Raw genomic sequence first — 27,188 nt, 5'->3', positions numbered from 1 at the left:
AAAGTGCTTCTGCTGGTGCTTCGGCAGCCCGTTCTTTTTGCGACACCTCCTACAGCAACATCCCGAGGTTGTCAGAAAGCCGATGTGAGGTCGCCCGTCTCCAAGACACCATTTTGGATGATTTTCTACTGAGAACGCGGTTTTTGCAGTCTTTCACCCTGCTAGCTCTTGAACTCTCACAACTGCAAGTTCATCTGAAATGTGTTGCAAAATGTATGTATTTGCCTTTATCAGCAAAAAATCCGTAACCCCAAACGAGCTGTTTTTGACAAGACCTACTTTCCACAAAGTTGTGCTGCCGCATGTCATCACGCGCTGCTTCTGGGGCTCCTTCTCAACCGAATCCCGCCTTGGCTCTTCCCTTGTTTTCTTCAGATGCTGCCAAAGTCCGCCTGTACCTATGCCACCAACACGATGAGTTTCTAGCTGCACTCTTTATACATACTTTTACTTGGATTAACACCGTTATCACTTTTTTCCACTCGGTTGGGAGTAAATATGCTACATCTGAGCACGGCATAAACCTGCCAATTAAAATTACCCCGTGTACTGCTGGCTTGGGATGATAAGAGGGAGCGTATGTGTGCGCGGGGTGAAAATAACCTTGAGCTCCGTGATTTGCAGTCGGGACTTCTGGTTTCAAAAGCATAAAGCTCCTCCCCAAAGGCGGTCACCAGCCACAGCTGACAGCTCCAGGTGACGTCCCAAACATCTACGGGGTCCAGCCAGGTCGAGACCCTCTGGAGCGATGCTCACAAGGAAACCTGTCGCAGTCGGGCTTTCGTTGCACACAAAGACACGACAGCACAAGGTACGAGGGTGTTCTTTGTTTTAATCCCTACAGAACAGAGCCACATAACTAAGGTTGCACATGAAAAAAAGGTTAAAGAAAGAAACCGTGCCCTGTGACACCAAGATGTAGTTAAAGCTTCTGTCATTAAACAGCCAGCCAGCATCGAGGTGATCTTCTCTGAGCCAGATTTTAAAGCTCGCAAGCTTCCAGAATTGCTTATTCCTCACCAAGAACAAAGACAGCTTGGAACCCTGCTCTCACTGCGGAAAAATTTGGGTGTGGACGAATATTAACAGAAATTAGGTCGTCCATTTACATGTACATATCCCCTTTGAGACAGCGCAGGGGCACTTTGCTCAGCTGTGCCCTCCTGGTAGGTCCCCAGAGGCTCTCCTTGTCTAAGAGAGGACTGGGAAAATAAGGAAACACTGTCTGTACTGCCAAAACCAACAAAAGGATGAAAAGAAATGATGGAAAACATGATTTGGGGGTATCTGTAAGTCCTACAAGCGGTGGTTACAATTGAGAGTTTCTCTCACTTATAAACCAGAAAATACGAATCTCTTTGGAGATCCTTTCTGGAAGGCGAGAGGCTAGCACTAAGCTCGAGCCCCGGACTCACCCAGCTGATCCACGACGTACATCCAACTGATACAACAGACGGAAAACAAGTCCTATCGTTTTGAGTTGCAGCAGAATGCATTTCATTACCAGCTTCTGCTCCTTTTGTCCCAACTGTCTGTCAACATTAAGGAAGACAGAGCCTGTCTTCTCCCGCTGGGCCGGGAACGATGAGTGGGTTTTGAGGCTTCAGAACAACCAAGGTAAAGACAATTTTACATAAAACTGGGAATACCTCTGGTCGTGGCAATGGAAACTTTAAAATATTTTCTGTATGTTTCTGAGTTTAAAAAAAACATCCCTTCTATTTTGTTCCATTTTTTCTGTGCTCTTCTTCCTGTTAATGCTTATGCCAAGAACCATTGTGAAACCCCTCCGGTACCATCAATCCATAAATAGGGTTTATCATTTCTAGACACATACACGCCTGCACTGCTTCAGGTTCGTAATTAGGCAGGAAAAATGTCAGACCCGTGAAAAGCAAGACACAGCCCGTGACGTGCTGGGTGACAGGACCAGGGGGAGGCGGTGGGAGGCTCTGAGCTGCCTGGAGATCCGAGTCCTGGCTGCAGCCAGGAACGCCAGATGGTGTTTGTCAGGAGGATAGAGCCTTACCTTCTTATTTTATCATGGAAATACCACAGCAGAGAAAACTATCGACATTCACTGTTTCATCTCACAGATTTAAGAAATACAGCCCACAGAACAAAAGCCAGAATTCCTGCTGGAAAACACACCGCCAGATGCAGCTGGAAATCCCAATTAAAGGATGCAGGTTTGTTTATCAAGAGCCACTGTCAGCCATTGCATGTATTTTATTTTCTCATTAAGGAAATGCAGCGAGCATATACACAGATGCCATTCCATACATATTTATCATTACAGAACAATCAGAAAATAAAGATACAATCAATACGTGTTTCCTGTAGCAGAACAGATTGAACGAACTCATTCAAGCTGAGAATGAAATCAAAAATACTTAAACCAGCCGAAGTGATTTTTGCGCAGACGAGATACTTAAGTGTAAATTAACGTTCTCAGCCAAGATCTGTTGCACTGTTGGAAACTTTATATTCAACAGCTTTATCAGACTTGTGCCTAGCAACTAATTATAGACCAGCGCTGCCTTGTCTGAGAGCCCATTCGAACAAAACCCCAGAAGAATAGCCCCAGTCTGAAGCCACCATCTGCACGAGATGAAGAAAGGACCCGGAAAGAGCACAACAAAACAAGGAGACAGTTTGGTCCGTGTGTCAGGCGAGAGCTACAAGGCAGGTCAGGGTTACGCTCTACATGGAGGTTTCCGTGGTTATTTCACTTGAAGCAGCTCTCTAGAGTTTGCAACCTGAGTAAAATTTTTGTGAATGTGCAAACTTCTATGACACACTGCCTGGAACTGATTTTTCAAAGAATTATACCCCAAAAAAAGTCACAACACAAAGCTAGTGGAAAAACTACTTTGCCACATATTTTGTGAGTTCCATAAACTTGACAACCGAATCTTTTTCTAAATGGGCAACTAAAACTAGAACTCGAAAGCCCACCTCTACTTCGGTGACGCCAGCTGGACTTTAAGCCAGTTCTACGCACGTTGTGTGCCAGAGATTAGACCCGATCATCACGGTTGGACATTAAAATCTATGAATACCACTCATCTGCTTGTCTGTCCCTCTGAGTTTTGAATCAAAGGAGGTACCACCCTGCTCTCCGATGTCATAGACCCAAGACCCTGCTTAGTGCCACCACATCGTGTGTTACGTCACTTCTCCTCTTGCCTAGTCAAAGGACCATCTGCCAACTCGCTAGTGATGCACGATGCCTTCTGCAATACGTGGCCCATTCTGGGCCATTTAATTGGTAAGACTGCAATGAATGGGATTAATAAATATGTTGATTTAGTTCTTTACATCTCTAAGGATCTCCAAGTAATTTCATTCACTTTGCAAAATGAAAAGACTACACAAACCACCACAGATGAACTCAATCACATCACTGAAGGGGGAGATGTCTACTCTTACTTTCAAAGAATGAAGCCTAGGGAAGTGAAGAGTTAACTACGTAGCTGAAACCACAAGAAGAATCTGGATAAACAAAAATATTATTACGCAAGTTATAATTTGCCTACAAGACAGGGATTAACCACTTGTTCTCAAAACCAGCAGTAAAGATAGAACAAGCTGATCTTTGGAGGCAGATTACCGGTTCAAAACAACTTCCAAGCTCTTTTTTTTCCTTCTTCTTCTTCCAACATTGTGGCAAGATTCTCAAAGGATCAGAAAAGAGATAACTAGGTGTTTGGGGTTCTTTCCCAGGAAATATACATAATATAACATACCTCCATGTATTGTTCTCTGAATTACCTTCTCTTACCAGTTTCTATTAATAGTAAATGATCTTTATTTCAAGATTTCTGGCTTTGTTCAGCTCGCAAATGTTCTCTGAAAGACTAATTTGCTTGCTAGAATTTTCAGTCACTTTGTGCTTGAAAATTTTAGCTTGCTTTTGAATGGCTGCCAGCAGTGAACAGCATTTGGAAGATATTGGTCCTTTACCCTACTAAAAGGCTATCTGCAGCTAAGATTTCTCCTTATACATATTCTCTAAATCCTAGGAAAATGTTACGTATTCGCACAACCAACCCCTGATGATAAACAAGAAGAGGGCAGCGTTTCTTACGTATAGGTCGAGACATTTAGCAGATGGAACAATTTTGATCTGAACGTGTCACGTCTGCCTACTGCTTTTTGCCTACCGAGAAAAATGGTACGTGGAGTAACGCGATGAGGAAATATAATCATCCCTTTCTAAGAAGGCAGACTTGTTGCTTCAGGATATGCTTTTTTTCCCCCCTCATGTCAGCTTCAACAGCGGGTGCCACAGCAAGGAGAAGACGAGGAGAGAGAAGTAGCTGGCGGAGGTGGTGACTCTGGAGGCCAGGCCTTTTGCATTGCAGTTGCTGGAGTAGCAGCAGTGAACGCTCACTCCAGGCGCTCTCGATCCGTCCCTCCTCGCCCGCTCGCAGAAGGACCTGAACGAACAGGACTTCATAATGCCACCTGGAACAGAGCCACATTGAACCCAAACCGTCCGTGGTCACCCGCTCCCGTCTGCATCCCCGCAGAGTCAGCCCGACCACCCACTACTGAGCAACAGCATTAGGTTTGGCCGTTCCGTCCAAATAAAGGAAAACAATTGCATCAGAGATTACAGCACACTGACAGGCTCCCACTTCGGTTGCAATTTATCATCTTAGATACAGCTGACGCCCCTTAAACATCTCTGACCGGGCTCAAGTGCAGTGCCTCGTTAGCTTCTTTTCCTTCCTAATTCACAGGGAAGTTATTTAACTTAAAAATGACGGAGTTAAGTAAGAAGTGGGCCATACTTCAAATGCTTTTTTTACAGCTTTCCCATAGCGGGGATAGGGCCGATCGTCACGGCACAAGTCCGAACCGGGGTGATTACTTACTTGCTTGTCCTCTAATGATCGCACACGCGTCCGAATGCCCTGGGCATTGCTGCGTCCCTTGTCTGTTACAGTCGTCATCACTAGAACCTACACAGGTGTAACACTGCAGGGCCTCGCCTGGCATTAAGGGAAGAGAGACCACTTATAGCAGTAGCGTTTAGAGCTTATTACAAAAAACATTTCTTAAAATATCAGCTACAAGCTCTTTCTAATTTTGTTTGAAGCACATGCAAAAATGGCAAAAAGGTTTGAAAAATAGCTAGAGATTCTGCAAATCCTATCAATTTTTCTTTTTTAGAAGTGGTCCCGATACTGATTTTAAAGATATTTTAAGAAGCCATATATTATGTTGTTACAATTTGCCCTTAAAATAATCCAAGAACATCTGCTGTTCTGTAACTGCATCCACACCACCCTGTAACATTTTCAGAGCAGAATCCACTCTAACAATTTGGAGCACCATGGCTTTTCCCTCTCCGTCATGATCTTTGGTCCACAGTACCATGAAAAAGTATATTGTAAACACATAAAATCTTACTACGATCCACATTTCATTTTCTCCTAAAGTATCCATTCAGCCAGAAGGCACAACAGCGTATCTTAAAAAGTTTTGCTTTTGTTGAAGCATTACAACCATAACTCGATCCTCTTTCTTTTCCTTGGTTCAAACTACATGGTCTTTTCAAAGGTAGGCATGAATTTAAGATATATTTAAAATACCATCCTTCAAACTCGCAGAGCAGAGGCAGCCTTGCTGTCCACAGGGACAATTTAAAATTGTTAGCATACATATTTATGTTTACGTTACTTAGCAGAGGTGAGATTCCGTGCTGCCGACCACATGCTGAAAATAACCTGCCACCAAAGAGACCCAGGCGAGAAGCCCAGAACGGCTGAGAGGCTCAGCCACGCCCGGAGTAGGAAATAAGAAAGAAATAAAAAAGGAAAGAAAAGGGAGTTGACTTACTTTTGAGTACAAAAAGGGAGCTGACAAGGACCAGGCTGAAGACTGTCCACATCATGGAGATACAAGCGATGTACCATTAGCCAAAGAAAGCAGTTTGTTTGCTATTAAAGCCTTAACGCTTATCTTACATACCTAATCCTCTGCAGAGGATAACTTACGGGATAAAGAGGTGTGCGAGAATGCTACTTATCTAGCTTATTCTGCCGGTACTCCTAATCACACGTACTTCATCTCCGCAAACCCTGCAGGCAGAAACCTTGTAGTAGCGGGAAGAAGAAAATGTATTCACCTTTCAGTGACAGATACGCTTCAAAACCACCAGCCCAGCGCCGCGCGCCACAGCCTGCAACTCACGCAACCAGTCCCGTTCCATTTGAATGGGATTTGCTGGATCAGGGTCAGAGTATTAAACATTTTGGAGGATTAAGGCTATGCTTGAGACCTGACCGGTCCAAATCTAGCACATATATATATACATATATATATGTTTTTATAGAGAGAGCAAGATGTAGACACAGGTCTGTGCACAAGAGCAGTATATTCTTGTGACCCACGGGGTGCTCCAAGCTGTGACCCATGAAGTGCTTTCTGTGAAGGCATTCGTTAATAAGAGCTGCTGGAGCTGGCGCTGCACATGAAGTAATCAAGTGAAGGACATAAAATAGAGCCATACTTATCTTCAACTTTCAACGAAAAAATTTATTTACAATAGAGAATTTCATTTAAGTGACATGCATTTTCTTTTTTTTTTTTTTTTTTCCGTTTTTAATTTTATTTTACAAATCAGCAAATGCAGATAAAGTTTACACTCCTTAAGGCAAGAGTCCCCATGCAAGTAATACATGTTTATATTAAATCCAAAAGACATCCAACATGGGAACTCATGTACAAAGGGAAGGCTAGGATCAGCAATTTGTAATTTCTTAGAGAACTTGACAATCTCCCTGATACAGGAACTTTGAGATCAACTTGCTATGAATTATACTATGAAAATGCAAACAATAGCAAGAAATTCTGATAGTCGTCTTAGTACTGCATACAATTAAATCAACTTTATTTAGAAAGAAAATACAGTAGTGCATACGAAAAAGTGAAAATATAACCTGTCCACATAAATGCATGGACATCAGTGTGCCAATGGTCATATTGCACTCAATATCGAAGTCCAGAAATTTGGTTAAAAGTTAGCTTTTCCCCATTTTGGCAATCAGTTCATCGCAAATCTTTGTTAATTCTTCTATCTCTTTATTCTGGGAAAAAAAAAAAAAAGCCATATTAAGTATTATGAAAAATATTATTGTTGCGTTGAGGTTTGGTTGAGTTACTGAACCTTTGGGAGAAGTGTGGGACAATTAAGTTTTCTCCAATACTGAGAATATAATATCTATATATAGAAAGAGATATATAGAGAGAGATATATGGATAGGTATATATGCCTACTTATATATAGATATATAGAGAGAGATATACATGCCTACATATATAGAGAGATATATGGGTATATACATGCCTACAAAGTACAGCTGACGTATAGTGCATTCAAACGATATGCTTATTATTCCACATACAGCTCCTCCGACTTCAATAAATGCGATTTAGCACTAAAGCAGACAGCTTTACAGCAGTCATTCCTAGCACACGATAATAACACAGAGTTTAAACTTGTTTCTGGGCTGCGCTTTTACAGCATTACCTTGCCCCTGTTTTCCAGGGGCTGCGAGCAAGGACGAGCTGCAGTACACTGACAGCAAGCTCCTTGGCTGAGCTAGAGACCACGAGATAGAAACAGGGAGCTCCTACAGTCGCTTTTGCCCTAAGCCGCACAGATCTGTATCTGGTCATTTTGTCTCCGGTCACAGCAGAGGCACAGAAGCCACCACACAGCTAAAACTAAAAATGGAAACAAAAACTGAAAGAAGCTGCTGGGCCAGCTGGACCTGAGGAGGCGGAGAGGTCCCCGGGCAGACCTCGGCTGTGGTCTGAGCTCCAGAGGAGAGCTGGAGGCAGCCACCCTGGGGAAGTTTCACCGAGCTTTGGTCATCCCGTTGATTTCTGCGTTAAAAGAACCGAATTCCTGCTTACCTTTTGTTCCAGTGTTCTTTCCAACGCGTCCACTTTCAGCTGCTCTTTACGAAGGCTGGCCTGATAGGCTGCTTGCTCCTGCTGAGCCTTGCCCCTCACTTGTGCAATTTCAGCATTGGCTCTAGAAAAACAACAGATTTTTGTCATGTCAGGCTCTCTACAGGAAAGGACGGTGGGTACCGAAGGATGGGCTGCATCTTAACAGAGGGGTGGTGAGGGCAGGGCTACTTTCTGCCTGTCCTTGAAAGTATTTTGAGACTTGTCCCTACAGACTTTTCACGACTCCCTCTCTTGCTCAGCAGAGGCTGCAATGTCTTTTCTTAACGTCTGTGTCATTCCCTCCCCGATTCTCTCAGACATCTGTGCTGGGGTCATAAATATCACTTAGGTGGAAGTGTTTTCTGGAAGTTTCCAGATCTAATCTCTGCTTCTTGCAGACTGGACTCGCAGCTGGGACAGCGGCTGGAAAGTAAATCCAAGTCTCACTTGGGTTTAGGCACTGATCAATCCTAGTGACATTTCAGAGACATCTCTTGGGTCTAGGGGACTGTAACATGAGTCCTGAATGTAATCCCTAGAAATGCTTCCTTGGTTGTTACACGGAAGCGTAGGAAAAAAAATAAATTAAAAGAAAATCAACTGGAGCTGCCTCTCTTAAGCCCCAATCAGATGTTTGCTCCTTAACGGTGCCTTAAGGAGTTACTATCCGTGCACATCTGGCACGATCTTTTGTGTAACTATTCCTCGTCACCCTCGGCACAAGTTGGGCTGATCCAGCTGAGGTAACTGGGCTAACTGGGGAGAGGCCGCCTGACTGATTCTGCACTGAATCACCTGAGCAGCACTTACGTGTCCTGTTCTGCTGAGGGACGCGGGGGCAATAATACGGCAGAGGGGCAATACCAACTCTCTGGGGCTGGAGTACTGGCTGCGGGTGCAAATACCTGAGATCAACCCTCTACGGCTGCATAAACCTAGCTAATGGCTTCTCTCTTGATCTTCCCTGGAAAATATGTTAAAGAAACATGAAGACATTTGATAAAGATAGAAATCTGAGGTGTTCTATACGGTCAGGAGGTGCAAGAAACACCAGCACGTTACAGAAATTCTCATTAGGGCATTTCATTCCACCCTCCATCACAGAGCACTCTGCGCCCTGCGTATTGAGGGAGCAGGTTTGGGATACAAGGTCCAGGGACAGGAATCCTCCTGCAGCATGAACTCCTGAAAAGGGACGTGTACCATCCATTACCTGTCCAGTTTTTCCTCAGCGTGAATTTTGAGTGCTTGATACCTCTGCTCTTCCTTCTTTACTCGTGATAAATATTCCTGCGCACATTTCTTTAACACTTCTTCATTCTTAAATGAGAAGATTACATTAAAGTTAATTCAAGAGGTTGAAGGGTAGGACAGGCATCTATTTGTTGGGGTTGTTCAGCCTGGAGAAGAGAAGGCTCCGGGGAGACCTTAGAGCCCCTTCCAGTCCCTAAAGGGGCTCCAGGAAAGCTGGGGAGGGACTCTGGAGCAGGGAGGGGAGCCATGGGACGAGGGGGAATGGTTTCAAACTGAAAGAGGGGAGATTTAGATGAGATCTGAGGAAGAAATTCTTTGCTGTGAGGGTGGTGAGCCCCTGGCCCAGGTTGCCCAGAGCAGCTGTGGCTGCCCCATCCCTGGAGGGGTTCAAGGCCAGGCTGGACGGGGCTTGGAGCAACCTGGTCTGGTGGGAGGTGTCCCTGCCCAGGGCAGGGGGGTGGAATGAGATGAGCTTTAAGGTGCCTTCCAACCCAGACCATTCTGTGATTCTATGATTTGCAGGAGTCACATTCAGATATTTTAAGGGCTGCAGTCTAACACGGACACCCAGGCCATCTGAAGCAGTATTACGCAAGGCAAAGAGCTTTACAATGCTCCTGTTTGCATTTGATGCACGGCTGCAATCCTTCATCTAAGGATTATGTTATGTCACGCGCTTGAGACATAACCCCCGACCTGAGGAATTCACCTCCTAGGTTTTAACAGAAGGCTCAGTCCAGAAGCCAGCCCTGACACGTGCTCAAGTCCCACGGTTATGTGACATCTCTTAGACACTGCCGTCTCATGTAGTGCATCAGATCCAACTGGAACCAAAGACGTGCCCTCTGCTAAGCAGCACTGGTACATGAGAGAGGACTTTAACAGGACTCACCTTCCGAAACCCCTCCAATACTTCTTTCATTTTTTCGTATCTCCTGAAAAGATCTGCCAGTGATTTCTCCACTGAGTTCAGATCTGCCAAAGCTTGTTCCTTCTCCACAATCAGCTGCTGAACGGTGTGATGGGAGACAGATTTCTCTCTCTGTTCATCCTCTGGTAGAAAGAAGAGAGGGGGAGGAAAAAAAGCGATTTTCAGAAGGGTTATAGTAGTCAGAACACTGATTTCACTATCATCTATAGCTTCTACTACACTGAGCTCTACACTGTGTATTAGTAAGGTCGCGGGATCCAGAAAAGTCATTTTTATATAAAGACACAATGCTGTTTTGGAAAAAGGTTGCTAAATAAAGGGATATTTAAATATTTTGATGTTGGGGAAAAAATGTGAATGTATCTCTGTCCTGACGATTTACTTCACTCTGAACTCGGCTGCTCCCATGAAAAAGGCAGTGTCGGATTTCCCTTGTCTGCCTGAAGATGCACTAGCTGAAGGAAAAGGACATTTATGCATATTACTAGCACTGGTAATAAATTATTTGCCATTGCTGATATATGCTTGGCATCTCCTGGCATCTCTTCTAATCCTATACAAAAAAGGCACTTTGTTTAATGGAATTCAACTCAAATTCTTCCCTTGGAAAAAAGAGTTTTGCAAACTCTCATTCTTAGGATTACTGTAGCAAGTGCCAGGCAGGAAATCTAACATTAGACAGACTTTCTAAGTTCTGGTCTGCAGAAAACATCCTCCAAGCTTCTCCTAGGTATAGTTAAATTTGAGGCAGGGATGGTGGGAACAACAAAAGCAGAACCCAAATCCATATGGAGGAGAACTTTTCAAAGGAATTGACTGAGTAATGACTTGGAATACCCGTCTAACACTGGAAGACAAGGTCTGGCATTGTCTTCCAAAATGCTTCCTTGTTTGCTTCATATCCTAAAATATGATTCCTGTGTCCACGTTTTAAGGGCTACTTTGAGCGATACTGAAATAAAAAAAAACAACCTGCAAAACATAGCGGTTTTATATTGCCTGTGTTTTCCTTTGTCTATGATGGAAACTAAAATAAGGTAAGAAGTTCTCCCATGTAAAAAGCACGGGGCATTGCAGAATCTACAACTTTTCACTCAGGCCTTTATATTTTGAAATATAAAGAATTAAACGAGAGGTGGATTTTTTTATTTGAATGGAAGTCTTCATCTGAATTAAGCATTTCATAGTGCTGCTCAGCTCTGGAATGGCAAAGTTGCTACCGTCAATTCCCAAACTGAGATCAACCTCTTCCTTCTGCGTATTCAATCCTTTCATACACTTCTTTCCCAGCCTGATTAAACCAGAGCAGCGACGATGCCGCGCCGTGCCTCAGCCCACCTCGGCTGTGTTCTGCGCTCCTCTGCCCACCCCTGACCGCGTCGTGCTGGGGCAGAGCCTCACCTGAGGTTATTTTGCTCTACATGACGGAGAAGATCAAGAGAACCAGGGAAGCTCTCAGAGCCCTGCACTGAGCTCGCAGAACTGGAAGTTGTAACATCTTATTTTACCGGTGAACAAACACCTTTGATATTGTAGGACTGAGAAACCCAGAGCCCTGTAACGCCACATCAATTTGATAACATTTAATGTTCATAAAAAATAAACGTTCTTTTCTATTTTGCCTTCTTAAAGATGAGTGTCTTTCAGAAAGCAAAATAGAAAAGATTTTGTTTTTATAATGTGATAATCTGTAATGGCAAATGAATGTATTTTCAAGTAAAATGAGAAAACCATTAGTCATCCTTTGTTTATTTCTCTAAATCTGAGAATTTGTCACCTTGTGTTCCAGCACAAGATTTGTTTAACCACGCTGGAGATCACACACTGTCTACCTTAATTCCAAAGCACACACTTTCAGGATGACATTCTTTGGCAAAACCTCCGTCGTCGCAACTCCATGCAGGGGAAGGGATTTGCATGATCCCATAATGTACTTAAATGAATTTAATGTCACAACTTTACTTTTTCGGAGACTGCTGCCTGCGGTAATTTATCGACCTCCTTCTTATTTGTTTCTAGGGCAATCTAGAAAGTTAGTAATTGTTGATTCCCTCCCTCGCAACTCCCGAGCTCTTCCCGTCCCCCCAGCGCCTGGCGGTGTCCCCTCGCCCCTCAGCTGTCCCAGTCCTCACCCGCTCACCCCCAGCCCCACCGCAACCGGCACACAGGAATTCGGGGCAAGCGATGCCCAACGCTCCCCTTCTCCTCTCCCTTCCGCGACATGCCAGAGGTGCCCATGGACTGGGGAGAGAGCCGGGACCACCATTAGGCTCCAAGGGGAAACCGGGAATTTATATTGGGGCAGTGACAGATAAATTGAAAAGAGGGAAAGTTTACAGTGGGCATCTGATAATCTCTGATAACAGTTAAGATACATTCAAAACCAAAGTGGTTAAATACTACAGGAAACAGAAACTGTCACCTGGCTGGAAGGGGACTGGAAGGTCTGTGTGATATTTTCTAGAACTACGCTGATAATCGTCTGCCAGTCAAGTCTTAGTTCAGCAGCTACAGATACTTATTTCTAAAGATATTTATGAGGTTATGCGATTAAAATATTTTAATTAAATGGCTTCCACGTCTGCAACACACACTGTCCACGGCTCACCAACAATACCAACGGTATGCTCGGGACTAACACTACCCAACTTGACAGAATCAGAGCACCACCACAGCAGATCCGCTTTCAGGCGCGGCTCAGCATTACTCACGTTACTTAATGGGAATGCAGCAAACGGAGAACAAAAGCGAAAGAAACTGAAAATGCAAAATGCTGGTGTGAAAGTTGGTGAAAAGCTTTACTTACCAGGCTTGCCTGTTTTGTTTTTGCAAGCAAATAGCAAGAAGCAACAAAAACGGAAGCAAAACAGAAAATCAGGAATTGTTAGGAAAGCAGAAAATAAGTAATGCAACAACCTGTAAGGCACAAAGCATAACATCTGTTTGTTTTTCATAATGAGAATTTAATTATGTATTTAAACGTACAAGTAGAAGGATACATTTTTAACAGAAAAAAAAAAAACAACACCAAACAACCCAGCATTGCAAATCCATCAATAAAAAGGAAATCCATGATGGATTTCGGAAGGGACTAGTGGATGAGGTGTGCGTAAGGTGGGGTGCTGTGGACACGGGGGTTTCGCAGGCTCCGTGCCGCAGGGCTGGCAGCGCCGGGCACCGTCAGCTGCACCACGCGGCTCAGCAAAGCAGCAGCACAAGCAGCAGCCCGAAAAGCCTGCGCTTTTTTTTTTCTCCCCCCCCTCCTCAAATATAAGCAAGAATGCATTAGGGGCGCAGGCGAGTGTAGGAAAAAAGGAAAAAAAAAGTTAAAACACCGGTAAAAAAATAGGCAAAGAGACACTAACGGGGATCTGGACGCTGACAGCTTGCAAGCTCTGGCTGTACAGAGTACGGCAGGAAACTAATTGCATAAGCTAAATGGGGTAATATTGGGTTCTATATGGATTTGACAGCAAATTCTAGACCTGCTAGCCCTTGAAATCAAAGCCAATTACTGCTTGCAATGCATGTTTTCAGTGCCTTTATAGGCACACATATACAATCATATATTGTTCAAATGGAATATTTTCAGTATTTGTTATATATTCACATGGCAACGGATAAAAAGCCGAGCAGGACCTATCAACCACACCGAATATTCATTAAAGGGATTTGTGAAATTGGTTCACTTGTAATGCCCCGCTGACGGGGCTGTATAAATAGTTCAGAAGGGTTAAGTCATAAACAGAAACAGCACAGGCACTTCTTTTGTTACAACACAGATTTCACTTTAGCAGTAAGACATTAATGTGATAACAGTTCAGTGAAGTATATGCAAATAGCACACAGACAATAATTTTTCCTCCACAACGTGGCATTTGGATGAGTTATCAGAAGGGACAGTAATTTACAACAAATGACAGGAGAAAGTGGGACAATTAGATCAAAAATTTACATTAAATGCAGGGAGAAGAAGCCTCGCATTAAACGTATTACCACGCCGCCGAATTTGCACAGTGCTCTAATTAACACGTGCTTTCTGTGTCACTGTTGTTGTTTCAGTTCCTTTGCAAATGGACAGCAAATTGCATTATTTATAGCTGTAGCTCTTAGAAACTTGCCAAAGATCATTTGAAAGACTCTGACTGATACTCTGAATTTGAAGTTTAAAGATCTTTCTATTTCCTCAGTGGTCAACGGCCCGACGCTTCAATTATCCTCAATTTCTTTGCAACAAGAGGAAATGGCAACTGTAGAGTCTGCTATGTACGCCATGGCTGTGCCTTTGCCTTAGGACCCTTATTCTATACCTTCTTGCCGCACTGCGGTCCCACAATTTGAAATTTTTTTTTTTTTATGTTTGTTTCTCAAAAATGGAATTTGAATTTGTTATCAAAAAGAAACGTCTGTCGCCAACTACATGCACACGCCTGGGGAAAAGAGGTCAGGTCCTGTGTTTTAGACGCGTGAACGGCCAGGTTCAGGGACGAAGCTGTACCAGAGCAGGTTTAGTGTAAACCAAAACGAATTAAGTTCTTTGCACACTGCGGTCACTCCTATTTTAGCACTTGCATGAGGAGGACGACAGACGTTATGTCAGAAGGCAGGCAAATTTGCTCAGTTGTACATACAAAAGGCAACAGAGGCATAACACCATAGAGAATGAAGCCAGGCATATTATTATATTATTATTATATATATTTATGATATAATTTTATTATTATTATTTTTATCATAACATTTATTTATTTATCTACAGGCTCATTTTTCCCTTCACTTGAAAGGAGTCTGGGGTGTCTCCCAATGACCGAGAAACGCAGGAAGGCAGCAAAACTACTTCCCCTGACTCTCGTTGGGCAAAACTAACCAAATTAGCTACAAACATATGTAAACGCGACTCCAGCACTAATTAAAAAAAAAAAACAAAAAAAAACCCAAACAAATTTAAAGAAACCAAACATTTGGGGGTCAGACAATACTGACTGTATATGAGGGGACTGCCCATTCTAAAAGGGGCAAACAATACGATACGTGATATATCATACGATACATGATAGCTGTAATATAGCTGGAATAAAAGTCCTTCCCTGTTGGAAAGATGCAGGTACGCGGGTTGCGTTCCTGGCACACTGTGCTCTCTGTGACAGTTCTCTCAGGGGGAATAAGGGCGGGGGGGGGGAAATCTATCTTTTGATTTTTCAATAAACACAGTGCCAGCAGGCTAGATTCACACCACTCGCTGCTCGCAGACACCGTTAGCCGGGCTAGCCTTTCTCCTGCCTCTCACAGCCCAGATTTAACTCCAAGGCTGCTCCTAATGGATTTTAACAGTATTTCAAATTACTCTGCTGCGTTACTTGAGCTTGTCCAGATGAGTTTGGTCCTCCTTTCTCATCAGCCGCTGCTTTTTTTCCTGCTTTTCCTTTTCCTTCTCTTTCCCAGCAATTTTGGCCATGGAGAACCCACGACCCTGCTCAGCCGTTTGCCTTTCTGGGAGACAGCTGGAGCTGAAGCAGTACAGGGCAGCACAAGGCACCGGCACTTTGTATAGCCCGACTAAGAAAAAGAGCTTTGGAAATCTTATGAGAAGGCTTTGAAATCACATCCCAGGGGCCAGATCTCCCACACCGAGGAAAAACACGAGTCCTGCAACCTTTGGTTTTGAAATGCTACTGCACGTAGCGTTTTTCATTCGCAGGGCGTGCTGTTAACAAAGGCGTTTTCTAATTATTGCGAGGCAAAACATGTCATAATTTAGACCTTAAAGGAGATCCCTATGTCAGTAAGTAACTGGGGAGGTGGACTGGCTGCCCAATCTCTCAACTGGGACTGGAGTTAATCTAGGTTTTGGTCTGCCCAATGCACTTAGCACGGATAATCCCTGTTGTTGTAGAGAGCTAAGTTTGGTATCTCCCATTAAACGGCCAGCAGTGGATGACTACAGGGGTTTTAGGTCACTGAAAGTCTCTCCCATGAATTGCGGGCAAAGCGTTTGAGCATGTTCCCTATGGGATAGTTTGATGCAGAAGGAAAAGCCCTGACCTTTCTGCATTACCCGGACTGCCTCGGGGGCTACTTTCTGTCAAAGGAAGCCCTGGCTTTTCATCACACCCTGGTGTCCTCGGGGACGGTCACGACTCCCAGCAGCACCAGCAGATGTAGTTAGCATCAAAATGCCGCCCAGAGACTTCAACTATGTTTCTAGGCTCTCTTCAGAAAATCAGAGCGGAGGATAGCATCTTACAGAGGAGAAATACCTACCTATCATCTGAGCAATCGTCTTCTCGTATTCTGAAACTATTTTCCTATAAAAGGGAAAAAAAAAGAAAACCTTTTGTCAAACATCATCATTGCTAATGCTTACTTAGAAAATAATGCTACTCAATAAGCCAGCTATGGTATTCTAAATGACATGCAGAACCCCTTCACACTTTTATATGCTCCTTATTACATGAATAACAAATAAAACCGACAGCTTAAATGTTGCACCTGATTTTTAATTCTCCATGTAAGTCAGCATAGGTGGGGGGAGGGAAAAGGGACTGCTTTGAAACAAATTCTGTTATTTGAAACGTGTCCAAAGTACATTACCAATCATGATTTAAATATAAACATAATCACATCGGTCTAATTCAAGAGTTACAAAGAGTCTGTTTTTTCCATTACTTTCTCCCCTCTTCTCCATGTTTGTGTTTGCTTATTTTAAAGTTAAATGTTAAGTAAAGTTGTAATTGGTAGCAAGTAAACCTAACAGAAGTACAATTGGCCATCATCCAAAATATATCTAATCTTCCACTCCAAATGTGACTAAATGATCCATTAGCACTTAAGACAACGAGACCGAAGTATTCAATTATGTAGCACAAAATCCATCGTGTCCTATTTCCCAAATCTGTTTTTGCAACCGAGGTGGCAAAATGTTACTTTTAAGACCATTTTATTTCATATACTCACAGTAGGCTTTGAATTTCCTTCTTGAAAAGAGGTTAGCCAAAATAAGCAGATTAAATGTGATTTAGAAAGATGATCCATCCCTTCCCAGAGCCAAATAAAGCTAATGAAATGAGACTAGCTTGATCTGTGCTTTGATTCATGAGCCACGTAGGACTGCCTACGAAAAACAAAATTACCCCACACTTCATCTGAAGTGGATATTCAAAATAGCTCACTGGTATTTGAATATGTCTCTTTTGAAGCCTTAGCTCGCTTTCACTTGCTCCAGTTTAGAGAAGTCTGCTGCAGTTGGTGAGGTTACGGAAAGGATGTGGGAAAATCCCGAGACAAAAGACAGGAGGACTTTTGGAAAGGAAAGGAGAAACTTGTGGAGCTCCCAAAAAACCAATGGAGTAACTCCAGTACCGCCTGTCTCAAATCGGAACCGCAAACAGAGCCCAGGACCCCCCGAGAAGGCCACTTGCCCCCAAGGTCAGTAGCGTCTCAGGTGTCGTGGTCCCGCAGAGCGCTCAGCAGGGCAGGGGCTCCCCGCTCACCTCGCTCGGCCTTCACATCGAACCGACAATTCTCGGTGCTGCGTCCAGAGCCCGTCTCTGCACAGCTCACCGGGCATCCACTGGGACCTGCTCGGATGCTGCTTTACCTGCTGACAATCCTGTTGTTTTAATTGGCTTTTTTCCTTTTTCTCTCTTTTTTTTTAACCATAAATGACACTTTTGAGAGCAAAGATAGCCTCAAGCGTTTGCCCCTAAAAGGAAGGGATTGGTTTCATGTCCAAAGAAGATTACCTCACAAAGCCTGCTGTAAGCAATAAGGATTTTAAAGCCATGTCATATCCTTGTAACACCAGGCACCTTTAGGAAGTTTTATCATCCTAGGAAACGAAGCCAAGGACTCGGGGCAACGAACATGACATTAAACACTGTTACAGACTCAGCTGCGCCACGGAAGTTGGCAGCAAAGTGAAATAACATTATCTATTTCTTATTTTTACCAGCTTAGACTAGTTCAAGTAGGTACCACGTGCTCTGCATTATCCAGCCTCATGAATCATGCGGCAGCTGTTCAGTAGAAGTGGATACTGCAATGGCACATTGATTTTTATAATATTCGATTTGGAAAGCAAGGTGAAGTCTTGCTCCAGATTCATGTCTTTCAATCAAGCAGCCTAAATAATGGTCATTATGCCTGGGGCACCAAAGGATGCTGCCCACATCATTCCTCTCTGTGATGCACATCTTCACCCTTGACATGCTCCATAGGCTTAACTCCCGGTATTTTAGATATTCAGTCTATTTATTGACTTCCTGCAATTTCCCAAGTCATAAAAACACCGAAATCCAGGGCTACAAAGGATCTCTGAGGTCATCTGCTTGACTTCCCTTAATCAACTAGACCTCCAAAAAACCATATTTAAGTATTTCTTGCCTGCCTCTGGTTGTACCCTTGGATTATGGTACAGCTCACCCAGGTTTGGCTCTTCGATAGTTACTACATTATTACAACTTCTCATCTCGGCTACTGCTCTCTGGAGTGGAATTTCCTCCAGTCTGACGTTTTTCTGGAAACTTAGCTGAACTCAGGGTATTCCAAGTAGAGTACGGAGGACTCGGATAAAGGAGCACTGCTTCTCCTTCTGTGGACTGTGATGCTTTTGTGCTCGCAACTCTTGATAATCCCTTCACTCCTTGCTTATCATCATGGCATACCTAATTGCTGCATCTCTAATTTACCACACATGGACTGTTTGAACATTTAATCTTCCAAGAGAAATCTGTCTTTGTGCACACATGCATATTTTATCATTTCGTGACAATATTAATCAGATTATTTTTTTTCTCCCGTGTGTTCTAGGGATGTGCCTGTGGGAAATTTGGCTCCGATAATGTGCTTTTTTCAAATCACGTTTTACTGAGGGTGTAGACACACAAGCGAATCACTGTGAGGAAGATGAAAGTACAGATCTACAGCGTGCCAGCTGCTCTGTGTCACTCCCTGCTCTCCTTTCACTAAGGAATAAGCAACCTCTGTCGGTGCCCGTTTGCAGCCGGCAGGCGCGAGCACCCAGGTGGTTCCTGGAGAACAGACCAAGTACCGCACCTGAGTGTGTGCCGAACGCTGGGACATTCCTTATGCAATTCTGAATTTTCTTCATTCCTTGGTTTGCTTCCTCGGTTTGACCGCTTGCAGCAGCTCCTTTCCGTTTTGCCTCGCTATGCATTCGAGGGCTACGCCGGGGTTTTGTTTCCTTGCCCGAGCAGAGCGCAAGGGAGGTGAGAGAACTCAGCTGGGCACTGGGAGGTGGTTTTCCGAACGAAATGAAGCGGCTGCCCTTGCCTTCCACAGATGCCTCTCTGAAGATGCTTTGGCTCAAAGCCCTGTGCTGCCGCTATTCAAATCCGCCCTGTGGGACTCCTGGCATCCGTGCTAGCCTCTGCCGAGTCTGCACCACACCTCCCTTTTCCCCTTACTCCCTAAGTGCAGTTTTCCTGGATACAAGCAGGAATGGCATATGCAGGTCATCACTTGATACAGCTCATCGGCTTTAGTTTTAAACCACCGAGATGTTTAATTCTGGGAAGAAGCTAGTGCTAGAACAGAAGTGATTTTGAAAAAAATTCAGTCTCAGAAGCAATACCAGAAACTATTACTTAAAAGAAGGATGCTAAAATAATCTGACAGTTTCCTTTTATTTATGAGTCAAGGAGGGAGGTGTTTTTCTGTTTGAAGGTAGAAAATAACAGGTTTTAAAGACTCCATGAAATACTTTCATGCAACTATATATTTAATATACAAATATATATTTATATTTTGCAATTGATGACCTTCTCAAGCTCATCTGTAAGTGGTTCTTATGGGATTACCACTATAAAAAAAAAATAATTCAAGGCCGAAACTTTCAACTCACTAAATGGGAAGCAAGAGTGATTCTTTGAGCAATACTCCTCAACTCATGCACTACAGTGATTTTGTCGTCACCCTTCCAAGTGGTAGGACCTAGGCTGGGAAGAAAGTCAAACCAGTTGTGTTCCAGTATTTTATATTAAATATAATAGAGACAGGTTTTCAAGGAGAAATAGAATACATTAGAACAGATACAACTAGAAGAAAATGAAAAGCTCATGGCCCTTCTATCAGCCCTTAAACAGCAGCAAAATCCAAACTGAAATCAATCTTAGTGTGTGCAATAACTACAAAAATTAGCTCAGTTCAAAGAAAAGAGTGTAGAATCTCCTTGAAAGTCAACGCTCAGAGGCCAGAGTGGCTCCTTTGCAAGAAATGTTTTCCTACTGGCAACCGGGGTTTTGTTTTCTGTTGTTAAAGAAACTTTTTACAATGATCTCCTAGAGAAAGCCTGTACTACTCACAACAATCTTCACGTTCTTTCTTCTGTTGGCAAAACTCTTTGTGGAGAGTGAATTTTAAATTAGCGCGTGCACACCTCTGCCAGCTCCGCAGGCAGACCCAGTCAGTCAGGCAACAGAGACACCACCAGGCAATCCATGTGTGAATTCCCAGCACAAACTGGAGAAAATTCTTCCCTTACATTAACCTAGATGAAGACCCCTCTTATCTTGGTATTTTTTTGAGGATGTAAATGAGATTAGCAACACAGAAGTTTTCAGTGATTACCCTGAAGAGGGGTGCCCACCATGCAGAGCAAGTACAAAGCATCCGTTACGGATCAACCCAAAACCTGCAGTTAAAAATAACTAAACAAATTCAGCTAACCAAAGTAGTTGTACGGTCACGGTACTCTGTGTACTATCCACAGCTGAGATGAGACTCTCTGCCAGCGTGATCAGTGACAAGTTAATAACCCACCTCATCTCCATCACTTCCCTTCTGCTTTCTTCATATTTCTCTTTCCACTCAGATACTTCTCTTTCCTTGGCCACAATCTGAAACGAAGAAAGCAAAGGGGGAAAAAAAAGTTAAACCGAGTGATCTATTAAAGAGGAAATTAAGTAAGTGTACAATATTTGATTTAATATCAAATTCTAATTAACAGAGGTACAGTTTTCAAATGCATAATGGTTTCAAGCATCCCCAGTGATTTTTCCCTTTTTCAGACTTTAAGGTGCAATTAAAAAAGTTCGGCTGTGAAATCATCCGCAAGTTTTGAAAGACTAACTTAGGAGAGCAGCTGCAATGTTCTTGTTTCTTATTTCATTCCTGATTATATCAAGGACACTTTTCAGGAAATACTACGTTACACCACACTTTGTCTGATTTGACCTGGAGCCAAACCTGAAATACTTCTGAACATGGTCCCGCGCCCTTTAAGGGGGTTCTCCTGCTTCTGCACCAATATTTAGGGCTGACTGTCCATGCAATTTTATGCCCAAAGGACTGGCTTCCTTTGTGCTCCTTTCGTTCACACAATCTGTCATGAAGTTTGGAATACTCTAACACTAGATTGTACCCATTTTTTATTATTTTTAGCCGGACTAATCTTACATGTAGCTTTGCAAAATACGTCATTTTATACCTATTTCTAGCATCTTACAATTTTTATAAAATTACATAGCAATGTCAAAACGTACATAGTACAGACACGGTTCAAAACAAAAAAGATGTATTTTCATGTAATGTCTTCTTTTCACTTATGTCAAAAAAGTGTAGAGCCCTTTGCTTTGGTAGCCTCTAGCGTGGTTTTAGCGTGGCTGAGGATAGTTTTAAGAATAGAACAAGTGTCCGTAACATGAATCAGCTGGGAGAAAACAGGAAAGAAGTAAACCGCAAGGGGCACATATTTCCTTTTCCAAATTCTGAAGAAAATTACCTCTGCTCTGGCGAGTCGTAGCGCAGAGTCTAAGTCTTGCTGGGGGTAGAGAAGACCCGCGGTGCTTTCTGCATCCGAGGTGCCGATCCGGGAGTACAGTGCACTTTTAGAGATGGAAACATCTGCTGGGATAGCAGGTTCTCTCTGTGTGTTTGTTTTTTTAAATACAAAGAAATGAGCCATTAAATATGCGTTTAGCTAATATGTTTTCTGGGTGCGGTGCTAGGCACCGGGGTCCTGAGCTAGGACTAGAATCCTGTGAACTACTAAATTACAACAGCAATGGCACTGACAAGGAACTTGGAATTTAGCCATCTTGAAATATACATTTAAGATCCAAAGTAAGCACCAAGAGAGCCATATTACCCTTATAGAGCGAAAATACAGACAGCACTTTGCCACCAATATGTTAAGGTCCTATATTAGAAAATTTAATACTTTCTGATGCAGAAATCTCATCAAATCATCCACAAGAAATGCACATCAGCAGAGGAAATTAGTATTGGAGGCAGTGAGCTTGTTAAGGGGAATTCTGCTTCCATAAAAATAGATGAAGAAACCAGAAGCGAGAAGACAGCTCACTTTCTTAGGTCTGATCTGCCAATATACTGTATCTGCCACAAATGGTATTTCATAAAAAGTGTGAATACCATATAGACTCACGGAATCATAGAATACACAGGTGACGTTGCTGCCCCACTGGTATTTAGCATGCGATTAGTAAGTTAAATGAGTTTTTATTTGCAGCTGCCAAGTTTGCTCATGTCAGCGACCCAGATTAGCATGTGAAATGAGGAAGAGCAAAAAAAAGAGGGATGGGACACTGAGATGCAAGGTCTTGCAAACAACACTGTAGGTACCAACAATCCAAGTTACAGCCCATTAAAATCAAGGTGATTAAAAAAGACCATTAGGAAGATGCTAAACAAAAAAATCCCCACATTTTTAAACACCATCCATGGCAGATCTACAGTCGGGATTCCTACAGTTGAGCAACACCATATTCTTTCTCAGCTACTCTACCGGAGCACCTCTGCCCTGTGCTTTTCCCCGGCAGCAGCCCCCTGAGAGCAGACCCCCCCCAGCCCCCCCCGCAGCAGATGCACCACCACAGCCACACGTCCCTCTGTCCCCCACCTACGCTTTGCATCTTGCCATCAACCAGCCGACACGCACGTTGCCTCTGGTGGTCTGGGAAACAAAATCTTTTCTCTCCCAGCTGCTGGTGGGTCACGAAATAATTTTGGGGGTGGATGTGCCCATATCCCCGTTGCTGGGGTGGAATGTTCCACTCCTCTGTTGAATACCCACGAAACTGGCCAACGGAATCAGGATTACTGGGGACGGGGAGGAGAGGGGCAGGCGGTACAGACACCATGGCAATCCCCCAAACTTTGCTTCCTTACTAGACCCCACTAAAGCAGGCTGGAGGATCAATGGTGCCCCCACCGCCCCGAGCCCGCCCAGGGCAGCCCCACCTCGGGGAGCACCGCGGGGGCAGATGGGCTTAGCTGTGGCCAGGGACGTGCTCTGGCACTGATGAACCATTTTCCTTTCTCATTCTCTCTATCTGAAATCCTTCCGCCAAAAGAAGTTTCACAGGAAAGATCTTGTGTCTGAGTATGGCTGAAATTCCTTGAATTTCTCTGACCTAAAAAGATACTCCACGTTGTACAGAACACAAACTCACTGACTTAAGTGGGGAGGACACAAATGCCCGCAAATCCCTCTCTCGCTGTGTATGTGTATCACGTCACTTGATAAACCAGTATCAAAACTGCATTTTAAAATATGGAATGATTTTTTTTTTATTATTATTATTTTTTAATTATTTATTTAGCCTGCAGATTCAGCAGCATAATTTTTCAGTGGGCTCTCATGACAATTAAAATTGCCTCCAGGACGACGCTACTCGCGGCCACAGAGAGGGCTGGAGCGGGGCCCACAGCCTGTGTGGCTGGGGAAGGAACTCAGGTTGATCAATGCCTTTTTCCGTCCACCGATGGAAGTGGATATTCACATGCAGATTTCCTGCTACAGCACTTCCTTGCTGCTGAAAAGGGGATAACGTATTTTTCCGGTTTACTTGTTACCTTTGTGCATAAAGCAATATATTCTGTTCCTTCAAGTTCACAAATGCAGTACCTTTGTTGTTAGGCTTTATCTGAAATAATTAAGAGTAGCAATCCAGATTTTTTTAATGAGTTTGTTACATAAAAGAGAGAAAAAGATTTTATTTTACTGTAAAAGAGGGTTGGGCTTTTTTAGTTATTTTTGGGCTTTGTTTTGTTTTGTGTTTTTTCTTTAAATAAAATAGCAGAGTCACATTCTACTGCCTGAAGCACAGGGATGTGAAAGTGAGTAGGTAACATCCGAATCAAGGTGCAGGCCTCGCCTCCACAACATGCACACAAATAGACCCCATTAATTTCAACACCACATGTTCTGGTTTCAACACAGCTAAAGGAAAATTTGTCAGCTGCCATTCCATAAACCATTCACTTGCCCACAGTTCTTCTCGCGTAGCCTAGAATTAACAGAAAGGATCGAAACCCACTATTAATTTTGTTGCAATCCCTTCTGAGTTCTCACATCACACCTTATTGAAGCAGCTATATTAAAAATGACATCCAGTGCTCACTCGAGATAAACACAGGACTGGATGTTCTGGATAGCACATCTGTAGACAACTCGAGGAAACAGCAACAATAAAAGCCCAGGCAAGAAAATTTAATTAGAGCAAGAATAAGCTAAACAGTACTTAGATAATGCCATGCTGTATCTTCATTTATATGAGACTCTCACTAATTTGCTCTGTATTTTTAAACTCGGAAGTGAATTGACTATCACTTATAGAGCAGGCCACACCTTCTCTTTTCCGCTCCATTTAACCAGGAATACACAAAATAACAATCAATTCCAACATAATTAGGAGGTGCAAGCTCAAATCCAGTGGATTCTCCTACCTGAGGAAAAAGCATCACAAGATCTATCAGAACTACATAGTCTGCATTCCTGAAAGTCTCTCCCAGCATACAACAGCTATCCAGGAAAAAATACACCTGGGACACAAGCTCCAACATCCACGTCAATGCATAAACACAAAACCACGTGGTGCTGTCCGCAGATCTGCGTGAAACAGCCAATAAATAAGACTACTGCTGCCTCAACTCAGGACCCTAACTTCAAGAAAAACCTCACTTTTGTTCCTCCTCAAACACAAGGCAAGAAAAACCGAGAGATAAAAAAGAGCCATGAGATCATCAAAGCTGGCCTCAAGAGAAAGGCCATCCTGAAGATCAACCTGTGGAACTGCACGTATCGCATTTCAAAAGCCTCCTACAGCTTCATTTGCTGGATCTCATCAAGAGATTGCTGGAAGATATTAATTGTGGCAAAAGAAACACAAATTTCCTCAAAACGTGTCAAAGTAACTGCCAGAATGATAAAATATTTAAAGAAAACAGAACATTTAAAGCGTTTAATACATACTCATATTTTTTATATAGTGCTCAACACCTCACTCACATAGTTATGTTTTCTCTAGTCCCCACTTGCATTTGAGTAAATTGTACAAAAGGATTGTAACAATGACATTTGTTGTTTGTTGAAAACAACTTAAAATTTCCAAAGATGACTGTAAAAACTCTTGGAATTGAACCACTGAGCAGAAACGCTTGCAGTAGCCGTCAGACCAGTATTGTCCTAACTTTGGAAACACTTTACACCAGTCACAGCCGGCTCTTTGGCAGGACCAACCAGTAAAAGTCCTCGTGGTTCTACTTCAAAAGCCAATTTTACACAGCTCCAAACTGATGCACAATTAGCGACTGTTATTTGCTGCCTCCAAATATTCCTATCCTGAGACAATAGTATAACCTGACCAACAAGATGACGGTATTACCCAAAATAACTCTGTCAGTGCTTCAAGTTCAACACCTAATTGCTGAGAAGGTAAGCAGTTAATTGGGGTAATAATAAGCGTAGGGATTTGTAAGTCACTGAACCTCGCACAGAAAGATTAGAGTCTGCAGGGGAATTACTACTGAATGTAGGTCACTGCAATCTTAGTGTAAATATTTGAGAGCCCAACGCACTTCCCTCTTCCCTCCCCAGCACCTTTCACAGAAACCGGATATCTGACCGGACAGGGAATAAATGCGCATCGATTAACCAGCTGCGGGCACCTCGCTTCCAGCAGGTCAAAGCGAAAGAAAACAGAAAAAATAATGGAAACGAAAACTACTTTTTATCATACTGTTTAGAGGAATATGTATTTAGCCCTTCTGAAAATTAGAATCACAGAATGGTTTGGGTTTGAAGGGACCTTAAAGATCATCTAGTTGCAACGACCTGCCCTGGGCAGGGACACCTCCCACCAGAAGCTTGTCCTTTACAAGCACCCAAATACTGTTTGGGTGCCTATCAAATGATCTTCTCTTTTAACTAATTGATGTGCGTGCAAACAAGGCAACGTAGGCAAACCAAGACCTATTTGTGCTTGCAAATATATTGATTAGCAAGTAAAATCCAAGCGTAAGTTCCCTGCTTGTAGAGTTTTACTAGCAAAAATGGTACCCCTGTTTGAAGGAAATATTCCTCCCTCACTACCAGGAGAGCCCCCCAAAGCCGTGAAGTGCCAACCCCATTTGTGCCAATGCCTCTCCTTTCAGTTTCTCTCCTTTCCTTGGATCTTACCTCAACACCCAGCTCCACACCGCCTCAGCCTCCGCAGGGTGCTGGACACAAACCCTACCTATTTCTGTTCAAGCTGCACCTATAAAAAAATGGCCACAGGATATCCTAATGGAGACAGTTTAATAGAGAACTGTGAATTCATCTCAACGCCAGAAGAGAGAAACCTTTGGCAATGTAAGAACAGACGACTACCCCTGCTGTTGTTGAAGCGCCTGACGAGAACTTTAGGAGTGGCCAAATAACTTCCCTCTGTCTGAGAACAACAAACTGCACATCCTTATTCTCAGTCGCAGTACTAGCAGAAAATGCTTTTATTTAATTTTTTTTTAGGTGACCTAACTTGCCATAACAAGTGCTTGTGTCTTTATTTAACATCTTATTCTTATTACCCCATCCTGTAACGGTTTAGCAAATGTTAAATGTAATTATACAACGTTAAAAAAAGAACGGAGGCCAGCCAACCAGGAGGGAATTCTGCCAGTTAGCATCCGAATTTAAGTCACTGCAGTCGTCTGGTGGATCCTATTATACTTAATCCAGGCCATCAGTCACCGTAGGTCACAAGGGCTGTCATCACAGGCTAATTTTACATTA

General features: G+C 43.1%; 2 protein-coding genes across 14 annotated transcripts in view; both read right to left on the bottom strand.

The window, feature by feature from the left end:
* Window positions 1-4,264: 4,264 nt before the first annotated feature.
* On the bottom strand, window positions 4,265-6,273 carry LOC128911550 (ly6/PLAUR domain-containing protein 3-like). Its single transcript, XM_054206606.1, has 3 exons — window positions 5,851-6,273; window positions 4,884-5,000; window positions 4,265-4,470 (listed from the first exon to the last, which is right to left on the bottom strand). The coding sequence occupies exons 1-3, from the start codon at window positions 5,903-5,905 to the stop codon at window positions 4,265-4,267; spliced, it is 378 nt and encodes a 125-aa protein (XP_054062581.1). The 5' UTR covers window positions 5,906-6,273.
* Window positions 6,274-6,887: 614 nt separating this feature from the next.
* The window catches only part of TACC2 (transforming acidic coiled-coil containing protein 2), a 157,622-nt gene continuing 137,321 nt past the window's right edge, over window positions 6,888-27,188 (bottom strand). For all 13 annotated transcript variants that reach the window (XM_054206583.1, XM_054206582.1, XM_054206589.1 and 10 more), the window contains 7 exons: window positions 21,897-22,040; window positions 20,936-21,012; window positions 16,418-16,461; window positions 10,118-10,278; window positions 9,185-9,291; window positions 7,933-8,053; window positions 6,888-7,100 (listed from right to left, as the gene is read on the bottom strand). In XM_054206583.1, coding sequence (XP_054062558.1) covers window positions 7,035-7,100; window positions 7,933-8,053; window positions 9,185-9,291; window positions 10,118-10,278; window positions 16,418-16,461; window positions 20,936-21,012; window positions 21,897-22,040 — 720 coding nt within the window. In that variant the 3' untranslated portion in view covers window positions 6,888-7,034. The remainder of the gene's footprint in view (window positions 7,101-7,932; window positions 8,054-9,184; window positions 9,292-10,117; window positions 10,279-16,417; window positions 16,462-20,935; window positions 21,013-21,896; window positions 22,041-27,188) is intronic.

The sequence above is a fragment of the Rissa tridactyla genome, chromosome 6 (assembly GCF_028500815.1).
Source record: "Rissa tridactyla isolate bRisTri1 chromosome 6, bRisTri1.patW.cur.20221130, whole genome shotgun sequence".
NCBI classification, from domain to species: Eukaryota; Metazoa; Chordata; class Aves; order Charadriiformes; family Laridae; genus Rissa; species Rissa tridactyla.
The sequence above is the reverse complement of the archived record's forward strand: the minus strand, read 5'-3'. Positions and strand labels throughout refer to the sequence as shown.

Bases quoted from the DNA above. Each gene is read 5' to 3' on its own strand.
- LOC128911550 (XM_054206606.1), bottom strand. From the start codon at position 5,905: ATGATGTGGACAGTCTTCAGCCTGGTCCTTGTCAGCTCCCTTTTTGTA. The intron at 5,001-5,850 runs GTAAGTCAACTC...CCTTAATGCCAG, and splicing joins CTCCCTTTTTGTACTCAAAA to GCGAGGCCCTGCAGTGTTAC. The intron at 4,471-4,883 runs GTAAGTAATCAC...GCTCTGTTCCAG, and splicing joins GATCATTAGAGGACAAGCAA to GTGGCATTATGAAGTCCTGT.